This window comes from Leucoraja erinacea, chromosome 25, assembly GCF_028641065.1.
Source record: "Leucoraja erinacea ecotype New England chromosome 25, Leri_hhj_1, whole genome shotgun sequence".
Lineage (NCBI taxonomy): Eukaryota > Metazoa > Chordata > Chondrichthyes > Rajiformes > Rajidae > Leucoraja > Leucoraja erinaceus.
In genome coordinates this window covers 3,556,104-3,577,679 of record NC_073401.1, presented here as the reverse complement: position 1 = coordinate 3,577,679, position 21,576 = coordinate 3,556,104, and the positions used below count along the sequence as shown (strand labels likewise).

The following is a 21,576-nucleotide window of genomic DNA, read 5'->3' as shown; positions in this document are numbered from 1 at the left end:
GTTACCTCGCAGGGCGCAACCCCGTTACCCACCAAGGTGGAGACCATTCGGCAGTTTCCCTGGCCGCTCACCGTCAAAGGGCTGCAGGAGTTTGTTGGCATGGTGAACTTTCATCATTGTTTCGTGCTGGCCGCTGCCAAGATCATGCGCCCTCTGTTCCAGTGCCTCGCCGGTAAGCCACGGGACCTCGTGTCGTCCACCAAAGCTGAGGCCGCGTTTGACGGTGTGGAAGAAGCGCTGGCCAAAGCCACCATGCTGGTGCACCCGCTGGCCGCCACCTCAACTGCTGTCACGATGGACGCCTCCGATACGGCCGTGGGTGGAGTGCTGGAGCAGCTCATTGACGACCGCTGGCAGCCGCTGGCCTTTTTCAGCCGTCATCTGCGGTCTCCCTAGCGCAACTACAGTGCGTTCGACCAGGAGCTCCTCGCCCTGTACCTGGCTATCCGTCATTTTCGATACTTCCTGGAGGGCAGGCCGTTCACAGCCTACACTGACCACAAGCCCTTGACATTTGCCTTGGCCAAGTTGTCAGACCCCTGGTCTGCTCGACAGCTGCGACACCTGGCGTTCGTGTCAGAGTTCATGACGGACGTCCAGCACGTGGCCGGTAAGTTCAACATGGTTGCCAATGCTCTGTGTCACCCCACCCCACGGCTGTGGAGGCCGTGGACCATGGAGTGGATTACGTGGAGTTTGCTGCAGCACAGCGCTCGGGTGACGTGATGGACGGCTACAGGACGGCCGTTTCCGTGTTGCAGTTAGCCGACGTTTCGTTCGGCCCCACGGGAATGTTGGTCCATTGCGATGTGTCCATGGGGCGCCCACGCCCTATTGTCCCCGTGGGTTGGCACCGCAGGATTTCCGATGCCATCCACGGCCTGGCCCACCCTTCAATTCGGGCGACCTGCGCTGGTGGTGGACAAATTCATCTGGCATGGCCTTCGCAAGCAGGCCACGGCTTAGGCTGGAGCCTGCATCCAAGGTTCAGCGTCATGTACGGGCCCCAGTGCAAGACTTTGTGCAAGCCGTTTCCAGCGCATCCACGTGGATTTGGTGGACCTGCTACCACCGTCTCGTGGTGCCACGCATCTCCTCACCATCGTGGTTTGGTTTACGAGGTGGCCTGAGGCTATGCCGCTGTTGGACACCTCCGCCGAGTCTTGGTCTCGGGCACTCATAGCCCATTGGATTACTCGTTTTGCTGTGCCTGCGGACATTTCAAGATCAAGATCTTCAAGATTCAATTTAATTGTCATTTGGACCCCTTGAGGTCCAAACGAAATGCCGTTTCTGCAGCCATACATTACAAACAAATAGACCCAAGACACAACATAATTTACATAAGCATCCATCACATCGCTGTGATGGAAGGCCAAAAAAACTTATCTCTCCACTGCACTCTCCCCCCCCCCCCCCCCCCGATGTCAGAGACAAAGTCAAAGCCCCCGGCTGGCGATGGCGATTGTCCCGCGGCCATTAAAGCCACGCCGGGTGATGCGAGGTCGCACACCGGGTCTTGGTGTTAGAGCCCCCGGCGTGCGCTCGCAGAGTCCCGCGGCCATTCCAAGCCGCGCGGGGCGGTGCTGTAAGGCCCCGCTCCAGGAGCTTTTCGACCCTGCAACTCGGGCGGGAGAAGTCGCCGTTGCGAGAGCCCTGAAAAGCGGTCTCCCTCCAGGGACCCGCGGGCTCCCGGTGCTGCCGTCCACCAGACCCACAGTTGCAGCCTCCGAATCTCCGGAGGTCGGGCCGCAGCAGCAGCAGCGCTCCACCACCGCTCCACCCGCTCTGGACTCAGCCATCTCCACGACGGTGAGGTGAGTCGTCGGCACCAGAGTCCCCGGTCTTCTCCTGTTGGATGCCGCTCCTCGTTGCAGCCCCAACGACAATGGAGACCCGACAAGAAAAGGTTGGGTCTCCCGTGCAGGGAGAGATTTAAAAGTTACCCCCTCCCTCCCACCCCACCCCACACACACACCCCAACAGAAAATAACAAAAACTACATAGAAACATAGACAAAAAATAATAAAAACGCGGACGGGCTGCAGAGGCCGCTGCTGACAAGAGTCGCGCCGCCTACCGGGGAGCTCAGTTCACTTCCGCCTTGTGGGCCGCACTGGCGCAGCTGAACAGGGCGCAGTTGCACTACACCACCGCCTATCACCCCCAGGCCAAGGGGCTGGAGGAACGTTTCCACCGCCACCGCCGGAGTCTGCCTCTGCTGTTTTGGCAAGTCTCCGGAAGAGAGTGCGCGGCCTGGCTCCTGTTCCCACCTCGCGGCATGGGACTGCCCCAGTGCACGCGCCGTGGGACTGTAAGAACTGCCTGTTTGTGTTCCTCCGCGGGGATTCACACCGGTCCCCACTGCAGCGGATCTACGAGGGTCCATTCCGGGTGTTGCGCCCCGGAGTTGTGACTTTCCTGTTGGATGTCGGGGGCAAGGAGGAGATCGTGTCAGCCACTCGCCTTAAGCCGGCCCACCTGGATGTCGACAGCGGTGGTGGCTCAACCGCGGTGTAGGGGCCGTCCGCTGGCCATTCCGGTGGCACCTGTTGTGCCTGTTCCCATTTCACCCATTGTTCCTGTTCCTCCTGCACCGTTACCGTTCCCTGGCTCTGTTTCACCAGTCTCACCTGTATCGCCCGCCCCGCCCTTTGTTACCACGCGTCTCGGTCGCCGTATCCAGCCTCCCGCTTGGTTCCGTACCTCGGGTTCTGGGGGGGGAGGGGGGTCCTGTAGCAGCACCGAATGGTGGCCTGGGGAATGACAAACCCTCGCTGTTGGCGGGCACTGTCACGTGATCGCGGGAGCGTTTTCGCGGCATTTTAGTAAACCATTCATTCAAGCTCCAGCGTGTTCGCAGGAGCATCGTTAATTTTGGCTGTTTAAAATCGACTTAAAATAAATAATTTTATTGTACCCGGTTGTCTCGACTCGCCAAAACAGCTAATAATTATAATGCATAAACACACTACAATATAAAATATACATTAAATTACAATACAATTCTAGGGTAAATCACACTATTTTAAATTAAACGGTCACACAATTCAAGCAAACAGTTCTAAGCAAGTAGTTACAATACAGTAGCAGAATTAGTTACATTACCGGAACAAAATCAGTTACATTGCAAGAACAGAATCCCACAACTCAAATAAAGGCAGAGCAGTACAATTTAAGCAAACAGTTTTTTAAAAGAGTATTTACACAATACTAAGCAAGTCATTATATTACTATTGTGGAGTTATACGCAGTTATGTACAATTACGGAGTTATCAGACTGATCGGAGAGAGGAGGAGAACTTCTTCAAAGTAGGCATACCTTGAGGAGATTTCGCAGTGGAGTAGACAACATTTTTAAGGAACTACAGATGCTGAAAAAATCAAAGGTAGACAAAAATGCTTGAGTCTAAAGAAGAGTCTCAACCCGAAACGTCACCTATTCCATCGCTCCATTGATGCTGCCTCACTCGCTGAGTTTCTCCAGCATTTTTGTCTACCTTAGACCAATCACAAGATAACAGTGCAAATACTCAGCAACATAATTAACAATACCTTACAACACCCCATTCTATAACCAATCCTGATCATGCATTTGCAACCAAGCTCAGCTCTTTCTGCAAAACCCGCATACATATTAACAATAGAGGGGACATCTGGACATCACCCTGTGCTTGACTCCCTCCCAGGTTCTAGACACCCTGGAGCCATAAGACTCATGGCTTTGCAGCTTTTCATAAAAAGAGGACAAACAGGCTTTGCAAATGCAGAGATCCTCCATTTTGTGACATACTTATTTGGCCAATATTATCACAACCGGAGGAGATTCAACACCTGTCCCTTTACCTCCCCCCTCGACTCCATCCAAGGACCCAAACAGTCTTTCCAGGTGAGGCAGAAGTTCACTTGCACCTCCTCCAATCTCATCTACTGTATCCGCTGTTCCAAGTGTGAACTTCTCTACATCGACGAGACAAAGTGCAGGCTCGGCGATCGTTTCGCTGAACACCGCCGCTCAGTCCATCTTAACAATAGACAATAGACAATAGACAATAGACATTAGGTGCAGAAGTAGGCCATTTGGCCCTTCGAGCCAGCACCGCCATTCACTGTAATCATGGCTGATCATCCACATTCAGTACACCGTTCCTGCCTTCTCACCATATCCCCTGACTCATCTCTTACTATCTTTAAGAGCTCTATCTAACTCTCTCTTGAAAGCATCCCGAGAATCGGCCTCCACTGCCTTCTGAGGCAGAAAACTCCATAGATTCACAACTCTCTGGGTAAAAAAGATTCTCCTCATCTACGTTCTAAATGGCCTACCCTATTTTTCAACTGTGGCCCCTGGTTCTGGACTACCATAACATCGGGAACATGGGATGGGAGGAGGGTGTTCAGGTGTTTTGGGTTAGGGCCCGTGTGCCGTAGGTTGCCGAACCCTGTCCTAGATGTTTGGCCTCATTGTGGTCCTCCCCATGTTTTACAACCGATTCACCTGGTTAGTTGTATCTCCGGCTGCTTCATGTTGTCAGCGGCTGCACATCCAACCAAGAAAGAAGAGAAGAGAAGAGATGCGACGTCACTCACAGCCGCCAACTGACGCGCTTCCCCAGACCGCACAGATCGTTGTGATATGACAAACTGTGCAGGGGCTGAAGACAGCGTGAGAATTCTGTCATCAGCGTGAGAATTGGCTGAAATGCGTGACTCTCACGCTCAAAGCGCTCAAAGCTCAAAGCGTGAGAGTTGGCAGCCCTGTCTAAGGCCAGGATGTGACAACAGATGCACAGGGAGACACATACACAAAGGAAGACACACACACACACACAGGGAGACACACACACACGGGGAGACACACACACACACAATCACACACACACAGGGAGACACACACACAGGGAGACACACACACACAGGGAGACACACACACAGGGAGACACACACACAGGGAGACACACACACACACAGGGAGACACACACACAGGGAGACACACACACAGGGAGACACACACAAACAGGGAGACACACACACAGGGAGACACACACACAGGGAGACACACACACACATAGGGAGACACACACACACACAGGCAGACACAGGGAGACACACACACACACACACACACAGGGAGACACACACACACAAAGGATGACACACACACAGGGAGACACACACACACACACACAGGGAGACACACACACACACACAGGGAAACACACAGACATGCGCACACAGACACAGGGAGATACACAATCACACAGGGAGACACACACACACACAGGGAGACACACACACTGCTCCGCTATAGGATCTTTGCTGTGCAGGAACTGAAGACAGCCTGTCAGCGTGAGAATTCTGTCTTCAGCGTGAAGGCGTGAGAATTGGCTGAAATGCGTGAGTGTCACGCTCAAAGCATGAGAGTTGGCAGCTCTGTGTAACTGCAGGAAAAATGCTCCCAATGTTGGGGGAGTCCAGAACCAGGGGTTACAGTTTAAGAATAAGGGGTAGGCCATTTAGGACTGAGATGAGGACAAACTTTCTTCACCCAGAGAGTTGTGAATCTGTGGAATTTTTGGAGGTCAAGCAATAACAAAAATAATAACCACCTGCTCCTATCTCTCATGTAGGCCCTACATTATCTTAAATATACTTCAAACAAAAAACATTGAAATCATACTTCTACAATGCACTAAAACATGATTTTAAAATGTCCCTACTGTGGGAGGGGAGCACCCCCCTCCTTAACCCTCCCCCACTCAGTCACTCCACTCCCTCGCCAGGTACCTCCAAAGTCAGTGATGAGTGATCACTCAGCCCCCCCACCCCACACTTTCAAAAACGCTCTGCGGCCCCTGATACAACAGTCCCGCCATCCCGGGAATTAATCTTGCTGCACTCCCTCAATAGCAAGGAGACCAAAACTGCACATAATACTCCAGGCGTGGTCTCACTAGGGCCCTGTACAACTGCAGAAGGACCTCTTTGCTCCTATACTCAACTCCTCTTGTTATGAAGGCCAACATGCCATTTGCTTTCTTCACTGCCTGCTGTACCTGCACTTACTTTTAGTGAGTGATGAACAAGATTCCCCAGATCTCTTTTTACTTCCCCTTTTCCCAACTTGACACCATTCAGATAATCATCTGCCTTCCTGTTTTTGCCCCCAAAGTGGATAACTTCACATTTATCCACATTAAACTGCATCTGCTAGGCATCCGCCCACTCACCGTACCTGTCCAAATCACCCTGCATCCTCATAGCGTTCTCTTCACAGTTCACGTTGCCACCCAGCTTTATGTAATCTGCAAATTTGCTGGTTACTTTGAATCCTTTCATCTAAATCATTTATGTATATTGTAATTAGCTGCAGTATCTTTCCAGTCAAATTTAGCCAGCTCCTCCCTCATGGCTCCATAGTCCCCTTTGTTCAACTGTTTTCCGATTTTCTCTTCTCCCTCTCAAATTGTGGATTAAAACTAATCATCTTATGGTCACTGCCTCCTAATGGCCCCTTTACCTCGAGTTCCCTTATCAAATCTGGTTCATTACACAACACTAAATCCAGAATTGCCTTCTCCCTGGTAGGCTTCAGTACAAGCTGCTCTTCAAATCCATCACGGAGGCTCTCCACAAACTCCCTTTCCTGGGGTCCAGTACCAACCTGAATTTCCCAGTCTACCTGCATGTTAAAATCTCCCATAACCTTTCCAATATGCCAATTTTAACTCTTGATTCAACTTGCACCCTATATCCAGGCTACTGTCTGGGGGCCTGTAGGTAACTCCCATTAGTGTCTTTTTACCCTTACAATTTCTCAGTTCTATCCATACTGACTCTACTTCTCCTGATTCTATGTCACCCCTTGCAAGGGACTGAAGTTCATTCCTCACCAAAAGAGCTACCACACACCCTCTGCCCACCTGTTTTCATTTTCGATAGGACGTAGACCCTTGAATATTCAGTTCCCAGCCCTAGTCCTCTTTCAGCCATGTCTCTGTAATTCTCACAACATCATACTTGCTCATTTCTAACAGAGCCTCAAGCTCCTTCACTTTATTTCTTATACTTCGTGCATTCATATATAATACTTTTAATCCATTACTCCCCTCACCCTTCACACATTGATTCCTATTTCACTTGGCCTTACTCTGCTATCCCTTCCTGAGCTTTCTGCCCTGTTAATTCTGGTGTCTTTCTTAACTTTTCTTACATTCTCTTTTCCTTTAACTCCATCCTTGTATCTCCAGTTTTTCTCCATCCTCCAACGGTCCAGGTGTATTTGCGTGCTGGATGGAAGTTAGTGGTGAAATGGATGAAGTCAGTGAGTTCTGTCTGGGTGCAGGAGGTAGCACCAATGCAGTCGTCTTCTGTCTGGGTGCAGGAGGTAGCACCAATGCATATTTCGCTTGGGTAGTTTACACCCCAGCAGTATGAACATTGACTTCTCTAACTTCAGATAGCCCTGGCTTTCTCTCTCCACCCCCTCCCCTTTCCCAGTTCTCCCATTAGTCTTACTGTCTCCAACTACATTATATCTTTGTCCCGCCCCCTCCCCTGACATCAGTCTGTAGAAGGGTCTCGACCCGAAATGTCACCCACTCTTTCTCTCCAGAGGTACTGCCTGACCCGCTGAGTTACTCCAGACTTTGTGTCTACCTTCGATTTAAACCAACATCTGCGGTTCTTTCCTACACAATGTTGTCACATATCTTCCCGTCGAGTTAAATGCAGTTCTGGTCCAGGAGTTTCACTTGGTTTGGAACATTGTAGTTACTCCAGCACCTTGTGTTTTAATCTACGGTGTTATCCTTTTATCTATTTTCCTAACCTGTGCAAGGCAAACTGGGTTGATGTAAACAGTTTCATTTTGAAGTAGACACAAAACGCTGGAGTAACTCAGCGGGACAGGCAGCATTTCTGAAGAGAAGGAATGGCTGACGTTCCGGGTTGAGACCCTCACTCAGACTTTTGAAGTTGAGTTTATTGTGATGTGTACCGAGGTACAGTGAAAAGCTTTATTGTTGCGTGCTATCCAGTGAACAGAAAGACTTTGCAATCGAGTGGTCCAAAGTGTACAGATACATGATAAAGGGAATAAGATAAGGTCCAATGAAAGATAGTCCAAGTGTCTACTTCAGCTTGAACTTGAGCAGCACTTTGCAAAGCCCACGGTTTAAAATGACTGCTTTTTATTCCGAGTGATTGGCTGGTATAGCTGGCAGAGTGCAGCCTGTGTGGTGTGGATTGGGGAAGAGGAGGAGGAGGAGGAGGAGAAGGAGAAGGAGGAGAAGGAGGAGGAGGAGGAGGAGGAGCAGGAGAAGGAGGAGAAGGGGGCAGCAGCAAAGATACCAGAGGGCAGCAGCAGTAGTCGCAGTCTGTCGGGGGGCGGGTCGGTGGGTGTGATCAAAGCTACAAAGCTACTTAAAAAGCCAGCGTGTGTGATTGAGCCGACAGTTACTGCAGGCCAGGCGGTGGGTGACAGTGACAGCTGGTATGGCTGCCGAGCTACAGGCATGGAGCGGACCTCTGGCCTTGAACGAAGTGGATGAGAAACCCCAGCACCCGCTGGCTGTCAAATACGATGGCGTGGAAACCGGTGCGCTGGGCAAAGTGCTGACGCCCACCCAGGTACCGAGGCCCGGAGGCCGGGGGCAAGGGGAGGGTGAGGGGGGTTGATGCAGGGCCCATCATGGCTCCTGCTCACCCCGACCCAGGTACGGGGGGGTCCGGGGCAAAGGGGTGGTGGAGGCCGGGGGCAAGGTGAGGGGGAGGGTGAGGGGGGTTGATGCAGGGCCCATCACGCCCGTCCCGCCGCTGGGCTGTAACCGGCCGCCGGTGTGTTACTGCAGGCCTGAGGGTGGGAGGGAGCGGGGGACGAACTCTCCAGAAGGGACAGCAGTTGAAGCGCCATCTCCTCCTCGTCCTCCTCCCGCCACCGGGGCACGGGGGGAATCAAACCGTGAACATTGATCAAAACCAATGCCGCCCCTTCCACACGACGCTTTATTTACGCTGGAAGTCGTTTTATTCCATGCTGATTTTTGTGTTAAACGTGTAGGTGTATAAGATCTAGAGAGGAATAGATCGGGTAGATGCACAGACTTGCCCAGAGTTGGGGAATCAAGGATCACAGGACATAGGTTCAAGGTGAAGGGAAAAAGATTCAATTGAAACCCGAGGGGTAACTTTTTCACACAGTATGTGGGTGTGTGGAACAAGCTGCCAGAGGAGGTGGTTGAGGCCAGGACTATCCCAACGTTTAAGAAATGGTTGGGCAGGTTTGGAGGGATATGGACCAAATGCAGGCAGGTGGGACTAGTGTAGCTGGGAGATGTTGACCAGTGCAGGCAAGTTGGACTGAAGAACCTGTTTCCACACTGTATGATTATGTAGGTGCTGGAAACACTCGGTAGATCTGGCAGCACCTGCACAAAGAGAAACAGCATGTGTCTGTCCCAGACACAGTCCCAGACCTTCTCAAACATCAAACTTTTAACTTTATTTCTTGCAACATTTTCTTTTGGCATTTCCCTGGTCGGAGTACCACAATTGCCATGGAACTCGCTGTTTTAATATGAGGGGAGCACCAATGTCATCAAATCAGTGCAGTCAGAATATGCAGCTAGCGCCTCTGCATGTTATCACCATGCGAGGTGGACTACATACTCGGCCATTCAGATGGACCCTAATGTCTTTGCCACCCACCGTCCCATTTCATGATGTCTTAATTGATTGCTTTCCTCATGGTGTGAATTTATTCTGTAAATTATTGATCGCCCTCTGGTGTGAAAGACTTTCTGATGACAATTCTTACTTTAACCCTAATTATTACTTGGATATTATCCAGGATGATTTGTCTTAAGTTTCAGTTCTGTGGGTTCTTAGAAAGAAATGACCCCCAAGAGTGACCAGTGGGATACTGTTTGCTCCCGAGGCCTGTTTGCTTAGGAGTTAGTTGTGTTGTGGCCATCTTGACTTGTTAGGCCTGGAATTATGGCAAGGCATATCTGCATGGGCTGTTGTAGAATGGAGTCAACTGTGCTCACGCTAATGATGGAGTTGTGGTAGGGTAGGTCTGTGAAGTGTTCCTCCAGTGGACATTGGCTGTCTTTCTGTCCCTAATAAGTTTGCCTTTTTCTGGTTCTCAATGTGGTGCCTAGCCTAGGAACCCAAGCCAGTCCTGCCTAGGCTTCCTGTACTTGTCATCTATCATCACTCCTTTTGTCACAGGTTTCTGCTGGACCTCTACCTTCTGGTGCCTCTACAGTTGGGAGGAGGGAACGGGCAGGTGATGTTTTGGGTTGAGACCCTTCTTCAGATTGATTCTCCTCCCTCAACTGGTTTGATCTTGAACCCATTCCATTTTCTCTTCCAAGGGTTATGGTCTGAGTGCAGGTAGATGGAACTAGGTGAGAGTAAGTGTTCGACACGGACTAGAAGGGCCGAGATGGCCTGTTTCCGTGCTGTAATTGTTATATGGTTATAAGTCTTTAAACTTGACATAATGCTAATAACTGATGTTAAAACATTTAATTTCCTGGTGCAGGTGCAGAAACGTCCAGTCAGCATTAGCTGGCCTGGTTCCAGTCCAGCCAAGCAATACACTCTAGTTCTGACTGACCCCGATGCTCCAAGTAGGGAGAAACCACAATTTAGGTTGGTATTAATCATTCCTGGTTATTTCTTCAAGGAAGAGACTGAGGGTGCAATTTGCAGTGAAAAGAACAACCTACATTTCGCCAATTTTTCAATAAATTGGCGAAATGTGACAAATTTTAAAATGATGCTTGGCATTTATCATTTGCTGAAGATGGAGAGATGAAACAGGGTAGTTGTAGTCTAAAATGTAGAGGTAGTTGTTCAGGAAGAAACACCTATTTTTATTGTTCTGTAAATGGTCACTGGCAAATTAGGTTAATAAAAAAACATATATCTTGCAGATTGGTTGTAAAAATACTGGGATCTCACTGGCAAAACGGGCTTAAGGAGTTAAAATAATCTAGTTCCCATTTGACGTGTGCAAATATTTATTTCTCCTCATCGTTTCTCAATCTAGGACATATATTGATACTGGCAAAAATATTTAGCAAATTTGACATCTTGTGGAATGTTTTGAAAAATATCCTGCATTCCCTGATTCTTCATAATGTAAAACATAACTTCAACTGAGTTTTACAGCCTTTTACCATTTACAGTGATTTATTATTGTTGTTGATGTCCAACCTGTAATTCCTGGATTTGCTTGCTATTATCAATTAATGTTCATCTTCCCTGATGGAGAGGCAAATTAACGTGCACAATCCGGCAACTTTAAAAGGCAGAAAGATAACAGGGTTAGAAAATCACCAATGCCTACAAAAGATAAATCTTAACTATTGATAATTTAAACTTACATCTTTGCTTTCCCCGTTTCCTGTACTCAACAAATTTTACTTACATTCCTGTTTTGAGCAGATTTCATCCAGTCAAAATAAGTATTTTACATACAGTAATATACTCTAGATACGTTCCTAGAAAATGGATTACAAAACAAAACAGCGCTCACCAGGTTATTATAATATCTCATGAATGAGATACAATCCTGATTTTTAACTCGCTTATTGCTAACTTTTGCTAACTCGCTTGTAAGACCGTAGACATTTCAACAATGTTTATACCAGATGTTTAGCAATTTATTTAATGTACATTGGCGGCTCACGTGTAAACGAGACATGAAACGACCTGATTCACTCCTTCAGCTGACTTGACATCCAACCAAAACCTTCAATCAATGGTAAGCCTTCAGCTCTTCATGTCCAGAACTCATGCTTGACCCTCCCCTGTATCTTCACCGACTGAAACTGGTTGTCAGTCACATCCCGCACCACCCAACGCCCTCATTCCACAAGAGGGGATTTGGAGTAATTCAACCTGACAATACAACCCAACACAACACAAGACTCTCATGTTTGGAGTCTACTTCCCTGTCGGCCTCTTGCTGTTCTCCCGCGGTGGATTGAGCCCAAGTGACCAATAGTCCTGGCGCGACCCTATCCCAACACTTGTTCCGCTGGCATCGTGCCACTTTTCAGACTTGCCCTGTTCTCTCCTTCGTCTTTGTGCTTGTATGAGATACGTCTGAACCCGGCGTTCTTCCTCCTCTGTACACCTCCGACTGGAGCTTTGATTTTCCCCCATGCAGCGTTATTGCGTTATATTCCCCCCCGCACAGTTATCACATTGTTCTCACGTTGGTCAAATCACAAAACATTTATGTCATTGCATTCTGCGGACTGTTTTAAACAAAAAGAAGGCTCCAAAATAAAGGAGCACAGTAGCAAAGCAGCACTATGCGGGTGGGGTAACACTAAACATGGTATTACTGTATTTTACAACATTTATAAAATGCCATGTCTTCATTATTTCTTAGTGTGAAGGGAAGATAATTTAAACACATTCAAGGTTATGTGTTTTAAACATCCTTTAGTGAACAAACCACCATGGATGTTCTAAATTCCTTGAAGGCACTACTGCAGTAATATGAGAGTACAGCAACTCCTTTATTTAGCATCTCTGGCCCAACTAATATGAGATGAGATGTTATGAAATGAATCCTGAAGAATATTATCCCTCCTGTTTATATAATTGTTATTAAAATAAAGTGAACTGGATTCGTGAATTTTAAATTGTTTTTTTAAAGTTTGCCATTAAAACTTTCAAAATATTTATAAATGATTTGTTTGTATATACAGAGTTTATTGCATTTAACTGTTAAATGTGTAAAGCAAAAACAAATGATTACTTGAAGTAGATTATACATATTTGTAGATGACGTTTATGGATTGGATGTAACGGTGATTTTTGTTGGGGGGGCGGGAGGTGTGTTTGTTTTCTCCTACACATGGGGTTACTGTAGTGGGAAAGTGGAGATAAATGCATGCCCAGTATGTGCTTTCATAAATGGCCCAATATTTGTTGTTGCCTAGCACACGAATAGTAACATTTGCTTCCGTGTTTGTATCAGTGAACTTTGTACAGAAAATGTAGTTCATACTCTTGTAATCCGTGCTGCTCTAAAGTCTGTTGAAATGGGACACTTTCCAGCAACGATTGTCTCATCAATCAATCTTCACTAGCTAACTTCAAGAAGGGGTTATCTTGTCATCATAACTGTTGGATTTATTAATAAAAGCGCCAAATTCAGGACCTGGATGCTTCCTTACAAAACTTTGTTCATGTTTTTGGACCATACTGTTGAAACTCGTGCTTGGAATTTTCCATTTTAACTGGTTCTTAGTTTTCCAAACTGCGTAATGTGGTGCATTGCTCAAGAGTTAATCTTGTTTTTTTTTATTTATTAGGGAATGGCATCATTTCCTTGTAGTTAATATGAAAGGAAATGATATTAAAAGTGGAGAGATTCTTTCTGACTATGTTGGCTCTGGTCCTCCCCAAGGAACAGGCAAGTCAGTTTTATTGCACAGATGGATTCATTAATAAAAAGTGTTACGTAATTCTGGTTACAATTAACCAACAGGTTTTGTGGAAAATTTAAATTTCAATTCTCTCAATTGTGCATTTCTAATGCACCCAATGCACAAATGAGATAATCCTGAAATATAATGCATTTGTACTAATATAAATATACAATATTAGTGCACTGTGTTTTAAATGTTGTCAGAGCCAAACATAAGGCAACCACGCTTTACCTGAAATGTAAGAGTGAAGGGAATATTATCAGTCTGGAATTTTTTGTGGAGTGATGACAAAACCTGTTGTTCCATAAAATCAATAACAACAATTCCGGGAGTCTCAAGAGAGTACAAACATTGAAATCTGAAAATTGCAATCAGCAATTTATCCTCAGCTCTACACCTGTCGTGAGGGATGAATGAGGCAGCGGGAATTTGATTAATTGCATAATAATTGAGATGTGAATTTGGCAGAACATTTTGTAGCGCATGTCATCTTCCTCCCTCTAAGGTGCAAGTTGGCATGCACCAAAACCAAACTGTCATTGCACATCACCACGGATGTTAATTCCACTGGTCAGCATTCATTGAGGCGTGTCGCCTTACTCTTCTTGTGTATTATTGATGTCCTGTTAAAGCAGTTGGGAACCTTGGACATAATTAATGAGAGAAAAAACAGGAAAGAGACAAGCCCTGGAGATGATCTCCAGTATTCCATTTCTGAGGAACGGCTGTGCAGGTCAGTTCAATGATATGATGACTGTAGGAAAGTAGCCGTTCTGAACTGGATGGAATAGGACCTCAGGTGTATAGATGCTTTCAATGATGGGAAGTTATATTATGTATTTTAATGTCGTGCGAAGTTGCATTATTATTCTGTGTATGAATAATGCATTTATTTAACTGAAAATTATGGATTTTCAATTTCTTTAAGGTTTCTTTAATTGGTTAACATTGTCTTCTGCACCACTTTGCCCCATCTTTGCAAAGATAAACTCATTATTTCTTTGAATCTGATACCAAGGGAGGACTTTGAATCATATCATGGGAAGAGCTTTTCATCTGTTATAGTAGTCCAAAGTTTCATTTGCCATCAGACTTTTCTAATCTCATCATGAAGTAATGGCATTTTGAATAATCATGATAGGACAAGCATTAATAGTTTCTACATGCCTGTTTTTTCATTTTTTACCGGAATGAGGAACGTCTGCACTGTGATGGAATTCCAAACTTCCAGTTATTAACTTTCAATATTGCAAATGGCTCTCGACTTGGTTTGCAATTGTATCTTAGCTCATGGTACATATTTGGTCTGGTGGAGTGGGAGAAGGAGAATGGTTTACCTGGCACACATGCCTGCTCACATGAGCTTGCCAGCAGTTCCCTGGAATCCTCGAGAATGATGTAACAACTTCAAAAGAATATCCCGTTCAGGCAGAAGTTCTGTTGCAGAGCTATTGCAACAAGTCAATGATACTTTACATTTTTAAATGCATCCCACTTTCTACATGGTGATACCAAATATATATAAATACCCTTTAATAAAATCTGACCACATGCACTTTAACCACATGTGATTTTTTTTTTTCTATTACAAATCTCAAATTGTGGAGTACAGAGGCAAATATATAAATAATGGGACTTTGTCCCAAACATTATGGAGGGGGGGGGGCACTGTGCTGCTCGTGGAATAGAGCTGTTTTTATGTCTGGCTGTGGCAGCTTTGACAATCCGGAGTCGCCTTCCAGAGGGAAGTGCTTCAAAGAGTTGGTGGCCAGGGTGAGAGGGGTCAATGATGAGCTTACCCGCTCACTTCCTGGCCCTTGCAGTGTACAGTTTGTCGATTGGGGGTGGGTGGGGGGGAGGTTGAATGTTTACAAATGAGAAATTAGCAGCTGTAGGATAATATGATGAACAGGAAATAACTGAAGAGAGATAGCTTAAACTCTCAGCCAATGGCTGTCTCCAGTGCTGCTTTGATTCTTGATAGCCAGCCGGTGTTTTTGTTTAAATTAACTGTCAACATTTATTTCAGGTCTTCACCGCTATGTCTGGCTGGTTTATGAACAATCTAAAGCTTTACAATGTGATGAACCACGATTGACCAACCGGTCTGGCGATAAGCGCGGGAAATTCAAAACTGCCGCTTTCCGTAAGAAGTACAGTTTGGGTTCGCCAGTGGCTGGCACCTGTTATCAAGCTGAATGGGATGATTATGTGCCAAAACTTTATGAGCAGTTAGCTGGAAAGTAAAAAAATTGCAAGTTTCTGAACAGTATTGCAATTTTAACAAATGTGCACATCCTTGTGACTAATGTCAATAGTACTGTTGAGTTCACAGTTCCTGTCATGGCAACCACCTTGCTTTTGACTCTAAAATAAAACATGAGTGGATGATAATTGAATTGTGTCTTTTATATTTGACAGTTCAGACACCGGAAGGTGGTACCGGGTAATTTGTAATTTCCTGCCTTCTCCCCATAACCCCCGACACCAGTACTAATCTAGAATCTATCAATCTCCGCCTTAAAAATATCCACAGCCTTCTAGGCCAATGAATTCCACAGATTCACCAACTTCTTACTAAACAAATTCCTCCTCATCTCCTTTCTAAAGGTTTTCTAAAGCTTTGAGGGGAAAGATTTAATAGGATAACCCGTCAGCCGCGCCTGCGCAGTTGGGGGCTATGGGTCAGTGGTGGAATATTGCCTTGGGAGGCTGGGCCCAATGGGTCCGCACCTGGTCTAGTCATGTTTAAAAGACATTTGGACGGTGACATGGGTTGGAAATGTTGAGAGGTATTTGCGCCAAACATGGGCAGGTCGGACTCGTGGAGATGGGGCACTTTGGTCGCCTTGGGAAAGCTAAGTTAAAAGACCAGTTCCTGGGCTGTATGACACTCCCACCCCCTCTTCACCCCCATCTCCCCCCCCCCCCCCCCCCTTCCCCTCTCTCTTGCACCACTCCACGCTACCCCTTTCCTACCCCCTCTCCCCCCCTTCCTGCCCTCCCCACTCTCCTCCCACTGCCCACTCTCCTCCCCCTTCCCATCCGCCTCTCTCTCTCCCTACCCCGCTCTCCCTTCCAAATCTCCCGTTTCCTCCTCTCCCTCTCCTCTGCCCACCCCGTCTCCCCGTCCCCCCACCTGTGTGTTTGGGGGGTGGTTAGTGTGAGAGTGATGCCGCAGCCTCCCCCATCCCTCCCCAGCAAACGCGCGTTGGGGAAACAGACCCAACGGGTCTGCACTTGGTCTAGCTATAATATAAAACTCTGTAGCTGGCTGGCCGGATGGCTGTGTGTGTTTCTGACGTGGCTGCCAGCCTTTGATTCATTGCTACGCCAACGTCAGACCCAGAAACGCCGAGATTTTTTCCATTTAGTAGAGATTTCACTTTTCATTCCAAGTATCCACTCCTGATTAAATTTTGTCGTGTTTATGTATTATTTTTAATAAAATCCTTCTTTTCCCCCCCCACCCCCAAAAAATAAAAAATAAAAACCAGCTCTCACCCATAGAATGTTGGTGAACGTTCCATCGTGTGATGTCACACTGCCCAATGCTCACAGATGTCCAATCGGAATGGATCATTTACATATGCCTTTGCAGCAGCCCCAGCATCAGCCCCTCCCCCCCACCCCTGCAGCCTGTGGCGAAGCGCGTCATCATGTGTGTGAGTATAGAGAAAGTGGATTGGGGGTGATAGGGAATGGGGAACAAATGGACTGTCCCCTACCCTCCCCCCTGCCCACTCCCTCCCCACTATTTCCCTCTCTCTCCCATCACCCCTCTCCCCCCCTCCCACACTCTTCCCCCTCCCTCTACTACCCCATCTCCCCCCTCCCCCCCCCCCCACACCCCTATCCCCCATCCCTCTCTACTCCCCCTCCATCTCCCTCCCCTTTCCCTCTCCTCCCTCCTCCCACCCCCATCCCTCTCTCCCCAACCCCCTTCCCTTCATCTAGTATACTTTTAAAACTGTGTGTGTACGTCATTTTTTTGCCCTTTGATTCGTTACTTCGACAAAACCACACGCAAAAAACGCCTAGATTTTTACCATTTCGCTAACGATTTCACTTTTACATTCACTCATCCGCACCTCATCAAATTTCGTAATTTTTCTGTACATATTTTTTTTATAAAATCCTCTTCCCCCCCCCACTCACTCACTCATTTATTCGCCTCCTGCTGGCCAGCGACCATAACTGCTGCTGCCAGCCGGCTCTCCTACAAAAACGCCGAAATATTTCCCATTTCGCTAGCGATTTCACTTCCTCCACTCCCCCTCCCCCGGTCCTGTCCCGCTGGCCGAAGCCAAAGATCGCCTGCTCCCCCCGCTACTTTTCGCCGGCCTCGCTAGCTTGCACTATCCGAAAATCCTGCGCGTCAATGGCCTGTCGGACCGCAGGCGCATTGAGGGCATACGCAGCATCTCGACGTCGTACGCAGCATCTCGACGTACGTAGCGTCATGACGGTGTACGCAGCGTATTGACGGCGTACGCCTAACGTGTGGCATTGTCAGGACGTCAGACCGCCCTCCGTTGCAACCACGCGTTGCGGGAACAGACCCAAAAGGTCTGCACTTGGTCTAGTAACCTTTAAACGTTGCCCTCTAGTATTAGATATTTCCATCCTGAAAGAAAAATTCTGACCGTCCACCCTATCTATGATTTAGACTTGGGAGATACAGCGATGAAACATGTCCTTCAATCCACCGAGTCAGCACCGACCAGCATTCAGCCTGAACACTAGCACTATCCTTCACACTAGGGACAATGTTTACAATTTTACCAAAGCCAATTAACCCACAAACCTGCACATCTCTGGGGAGTGGGAGGAATCCGGAACACCCGAAGAAAACCCACAAAACCACAGAGGGTACATACAAACTCCATACAGACAGCATCCATAGTCAGGATTGAACCCAGGTCTCAGGCACTGCAAGGCATAATGGGATGACCAGAACTGCATGCAATACTCCAAAGTGGCATGTCACTAAAGTCCTATAAAATTGCATCATGATTTGTGGACTTTTATTCTCAATGCCATGACCTATGAAAGCAAGCATACACTATGCCTTTTTACTTATATCTATATAACTAAAAGTCTCATCTTGACCACTTCCTGTCTGCGTTGTATATTGATTTTAGAAAAAACGCTGCACTATATCGCTATGATTTTTGGCCATCTTACTCACAGGCCTCCTCCGCTGAGACAGGCCTGAGGACTTTTCCGATTGATGAAAAAAAAAGTTATGAGTGTTTAAAAAATCTTGAGATCAGCTGATTGATCGTCTCGCCTGTTAATCACCATGATGAAGGTAACACCCTTTCCGGGGAGGGGGTGTGGAGTGGGCAGGACTATAAAACCCTGGGTGCCTGCACGCGAGTCAGTCACTGGAAGATCACGAGGGGGAGGCCACAACTGTGATTCTAATCTGTGAATCAACTGAACTGTGAGTCTGCAATGTACTTGCAATAAATGATTTGTTAGCCATTAATGACAATGCCATGAGTTGTTTGGCCTGCCCTGTGCTTGAGATTGCAATGCAAGATGAAAATGAAATGACAATGTCATGAGTTGCTTGTCCTGCCCTGTGCTTGAGGCTGCAATGTAAAATGGAAATGAAAAGACAATGCCATGAGTTGTTTGGCCTGCCCTGTGCTTGAGGCAGCAATGCAAAATGGAAATGAAATGACAATGCCACGAGTTGTTTGGCCTGCCCTGTACTTGAGACTGCAATATATAATGGAAATGAAATTACAATGCCACGAGTTGTTTGGCCTGCCCTCTGCTTGAGACTGCAATGCAAAATGGAAATGAAATGACAATGCCACGAGTTGTTTGGCCTGCCCTGTGCTTGACACTGCAATGCAAACTGGAAATGGAAATTAATTGACAATGCCATGAGTTGTTTGGCCTTCCCTGTGCTTGAAATGGAAATGGAAATGAGTTGTTTGGTCTGCCTGAAACCACTAATCTCGGCCCACAAGGCCCCTACTGGCCGAGAAACCAGTCCCTTTTTGCCCAAAATGCCCGTATTAGCCCAGGAGGAGCATTTTGTCCCAATAGGCCCGTGCCAGGCCAGGAAAAGTCCAGAAAAAGTGCCTTTCACTGAGATTTCACTCAGATTTCACTTTTACATTCGAAACATCACCTATTCCTTCGCTCCATAGATGCTGCCTCACCCGCTGAGTTTCTCCAGAATTTTTGTTGGCCAAACCTATGTTTATATATTTTAAAAAATGACACAGAAGTAAACGTAGACAGGTTGGTTGGTAAGTTTGCAGATGACTCTATGACCAAGCCACTGTTAATCCAGCACATCTTCTGGATCAGCCTACCATGGGAGATATTATCAAATGCCTTACTAAAATCCATGTACACAACATCCAACACTCTACCCTCATAAATCACCTCCTCACAAATTTGAATCAAATCAGTAAAACATGACCTGCATGTACAAAGCTATGCTCACTGTCCTTAATTAACCCATTTTCTTCCAAATGGAAATAAATTCTATCTTGAATAATCGTCTCCAAAAGACCAATAAGGCAAGGGTCACCAGCCCATAATTCTCTGAATTCTTCCCACTTCCCTTCTTAAATGAACAAACAATATTAGCTATGTTCCAGTCCACCTAGACCTCGCCTGTGGCCAGAGAAGACACAAAGTTATTTGTCAAGTCTCCTGCAATCTCCTTACTTTCCTCTCTCAATAACCTGTTCATGGATCTCATGAGGTCCCGGAGATTTATCAACCTTAATGGTCTTCAAGTGCTCCAAAACCACCTTGTCCTTAATCTTAAACTGCCTTTGCATATTAGTATTCTCCACACTGATCTAACCATCTTCCATGCTCTTCAACGGATCATTCTTCACAATTCTTCCAGCTTCAACATTCCTTCTTTTTCCATCTTAGCATTTCAAAGGAGCCATTCCCATCATAAATCCACGCCTTAACTCTTTCATCTCCACCAATCAATCCGCTTTTTACGGCACTTTCCCACACGTGCAGAAGATGCCACATCTGTTCTACAACCTCTTCCCTTTACCCTACCCTCTACCCAACAGTCCTCGATATTGAAGCAGTGATTCATTTTTTTCTTCCCATCAAGTGTGCATTCAATGTGCACAATGGGGTCTCCTTCATTTTGGAGAAACCAAACCAGATTAGGATACCACTTTGCATAGCTCATGCATTAAGTCCACAGGGAAGTCTCAGAGCTCCATGAACCTCTGCCTTCACATGCACCTCCTCCAACCTCATCTATTGCATCCAGTGTTCTAGGTGTCAACTGCTCTACATCGCTTCACCCAACACCTCTGCTCAGTTCGCATTAACCAACCTGATCTCTCGGTGGATCAGCAATTCAACTCCCCCTCCCACTCCGAATCAGACCTTTCTGCTCTGGGCCTCCTCCATGGCCAGAGTGAGTCCCACAGCAAATTGGAGGAGCAGCACCTCATATTTCGTTTGGGTAGTTTACACCCCAGCGGTATGAACATTGACTTCTCCAATTTCAGATACTCCTTGCTTTCTCCTTCATTCCCCTCCCCTTCCCAGTTCCCCCACAACCATACTGTCTCCGCCTCTTCCTTTCTTCTTCCCACCCATACATCAGTCTGAAGAAGGGTCTTGACCCGAAACGTCACCCATTCCTTCGCTCCATCGATGCTGCCTCACCCGCTGAGTTTCTCCAGCTTTTTGTGTGTTCGATTTTTCCAGCAACTGCATTTCTTTCCTAATCAAGTCAGCTTGAATCACCAACACAATGTAAGCTGTGTCAGTGGATGCTGGGGTTTCATGTATTGCCACGCAAAGGCAACAACATCTCGACCAGCATGAGAAGTGGAAAGTAACATTCATACCATAAAAGCAACTGGCAAAGACCCTCCCAATGGTTCTTTATTATCACATGTATCAAGGTAAAGTGAAATTCATTTTTTGCAGTACAGTTCAGTAAAGTATTATTATACAAAAGCATCATCTTAGATTAAGTACAAAGTGTATAGAAATAGTCCACCAAGACAATATTTAGTTTAGTTTATTGTCACATGTACCGAGGTACAGTGAAAAGCTTGTCGCGTGCTAACCAGTCAACTGAAAGACTATACATGA

General features: G+C 46.7%; 1 protein-coding gene across 1 annotated transcript; it reads left to right on the top strand.

The window, feature by feature from the left end:
- The first annotated feature begins 8,353 nt into the window (after nt 1-8,353).
- On the top strand, nt 8,354-15,855 carry LOC129709304 (phosphatidylethanolamine-binding protein 1-like). The gene is made up of 4 exons (XM_055655587.1): nt 8,354-8,632; nt 10,551-10,660; nt 13,345-13,445; nt 15,491-15,855. Exons 1-4 carry the CDS (start codon nt 8,498-8,500, stop codon nt 15,706-15,708), a joined length of 564 nt encoding a protein of 187 aa, XP_055511562.1. The 5' UTR covers nt 8,354-8,497; the 3' UTR covers nt 15,709-15,855.
- Nucleotides 15,856-21,576: the final 5,721 nt, after the last annotated feature.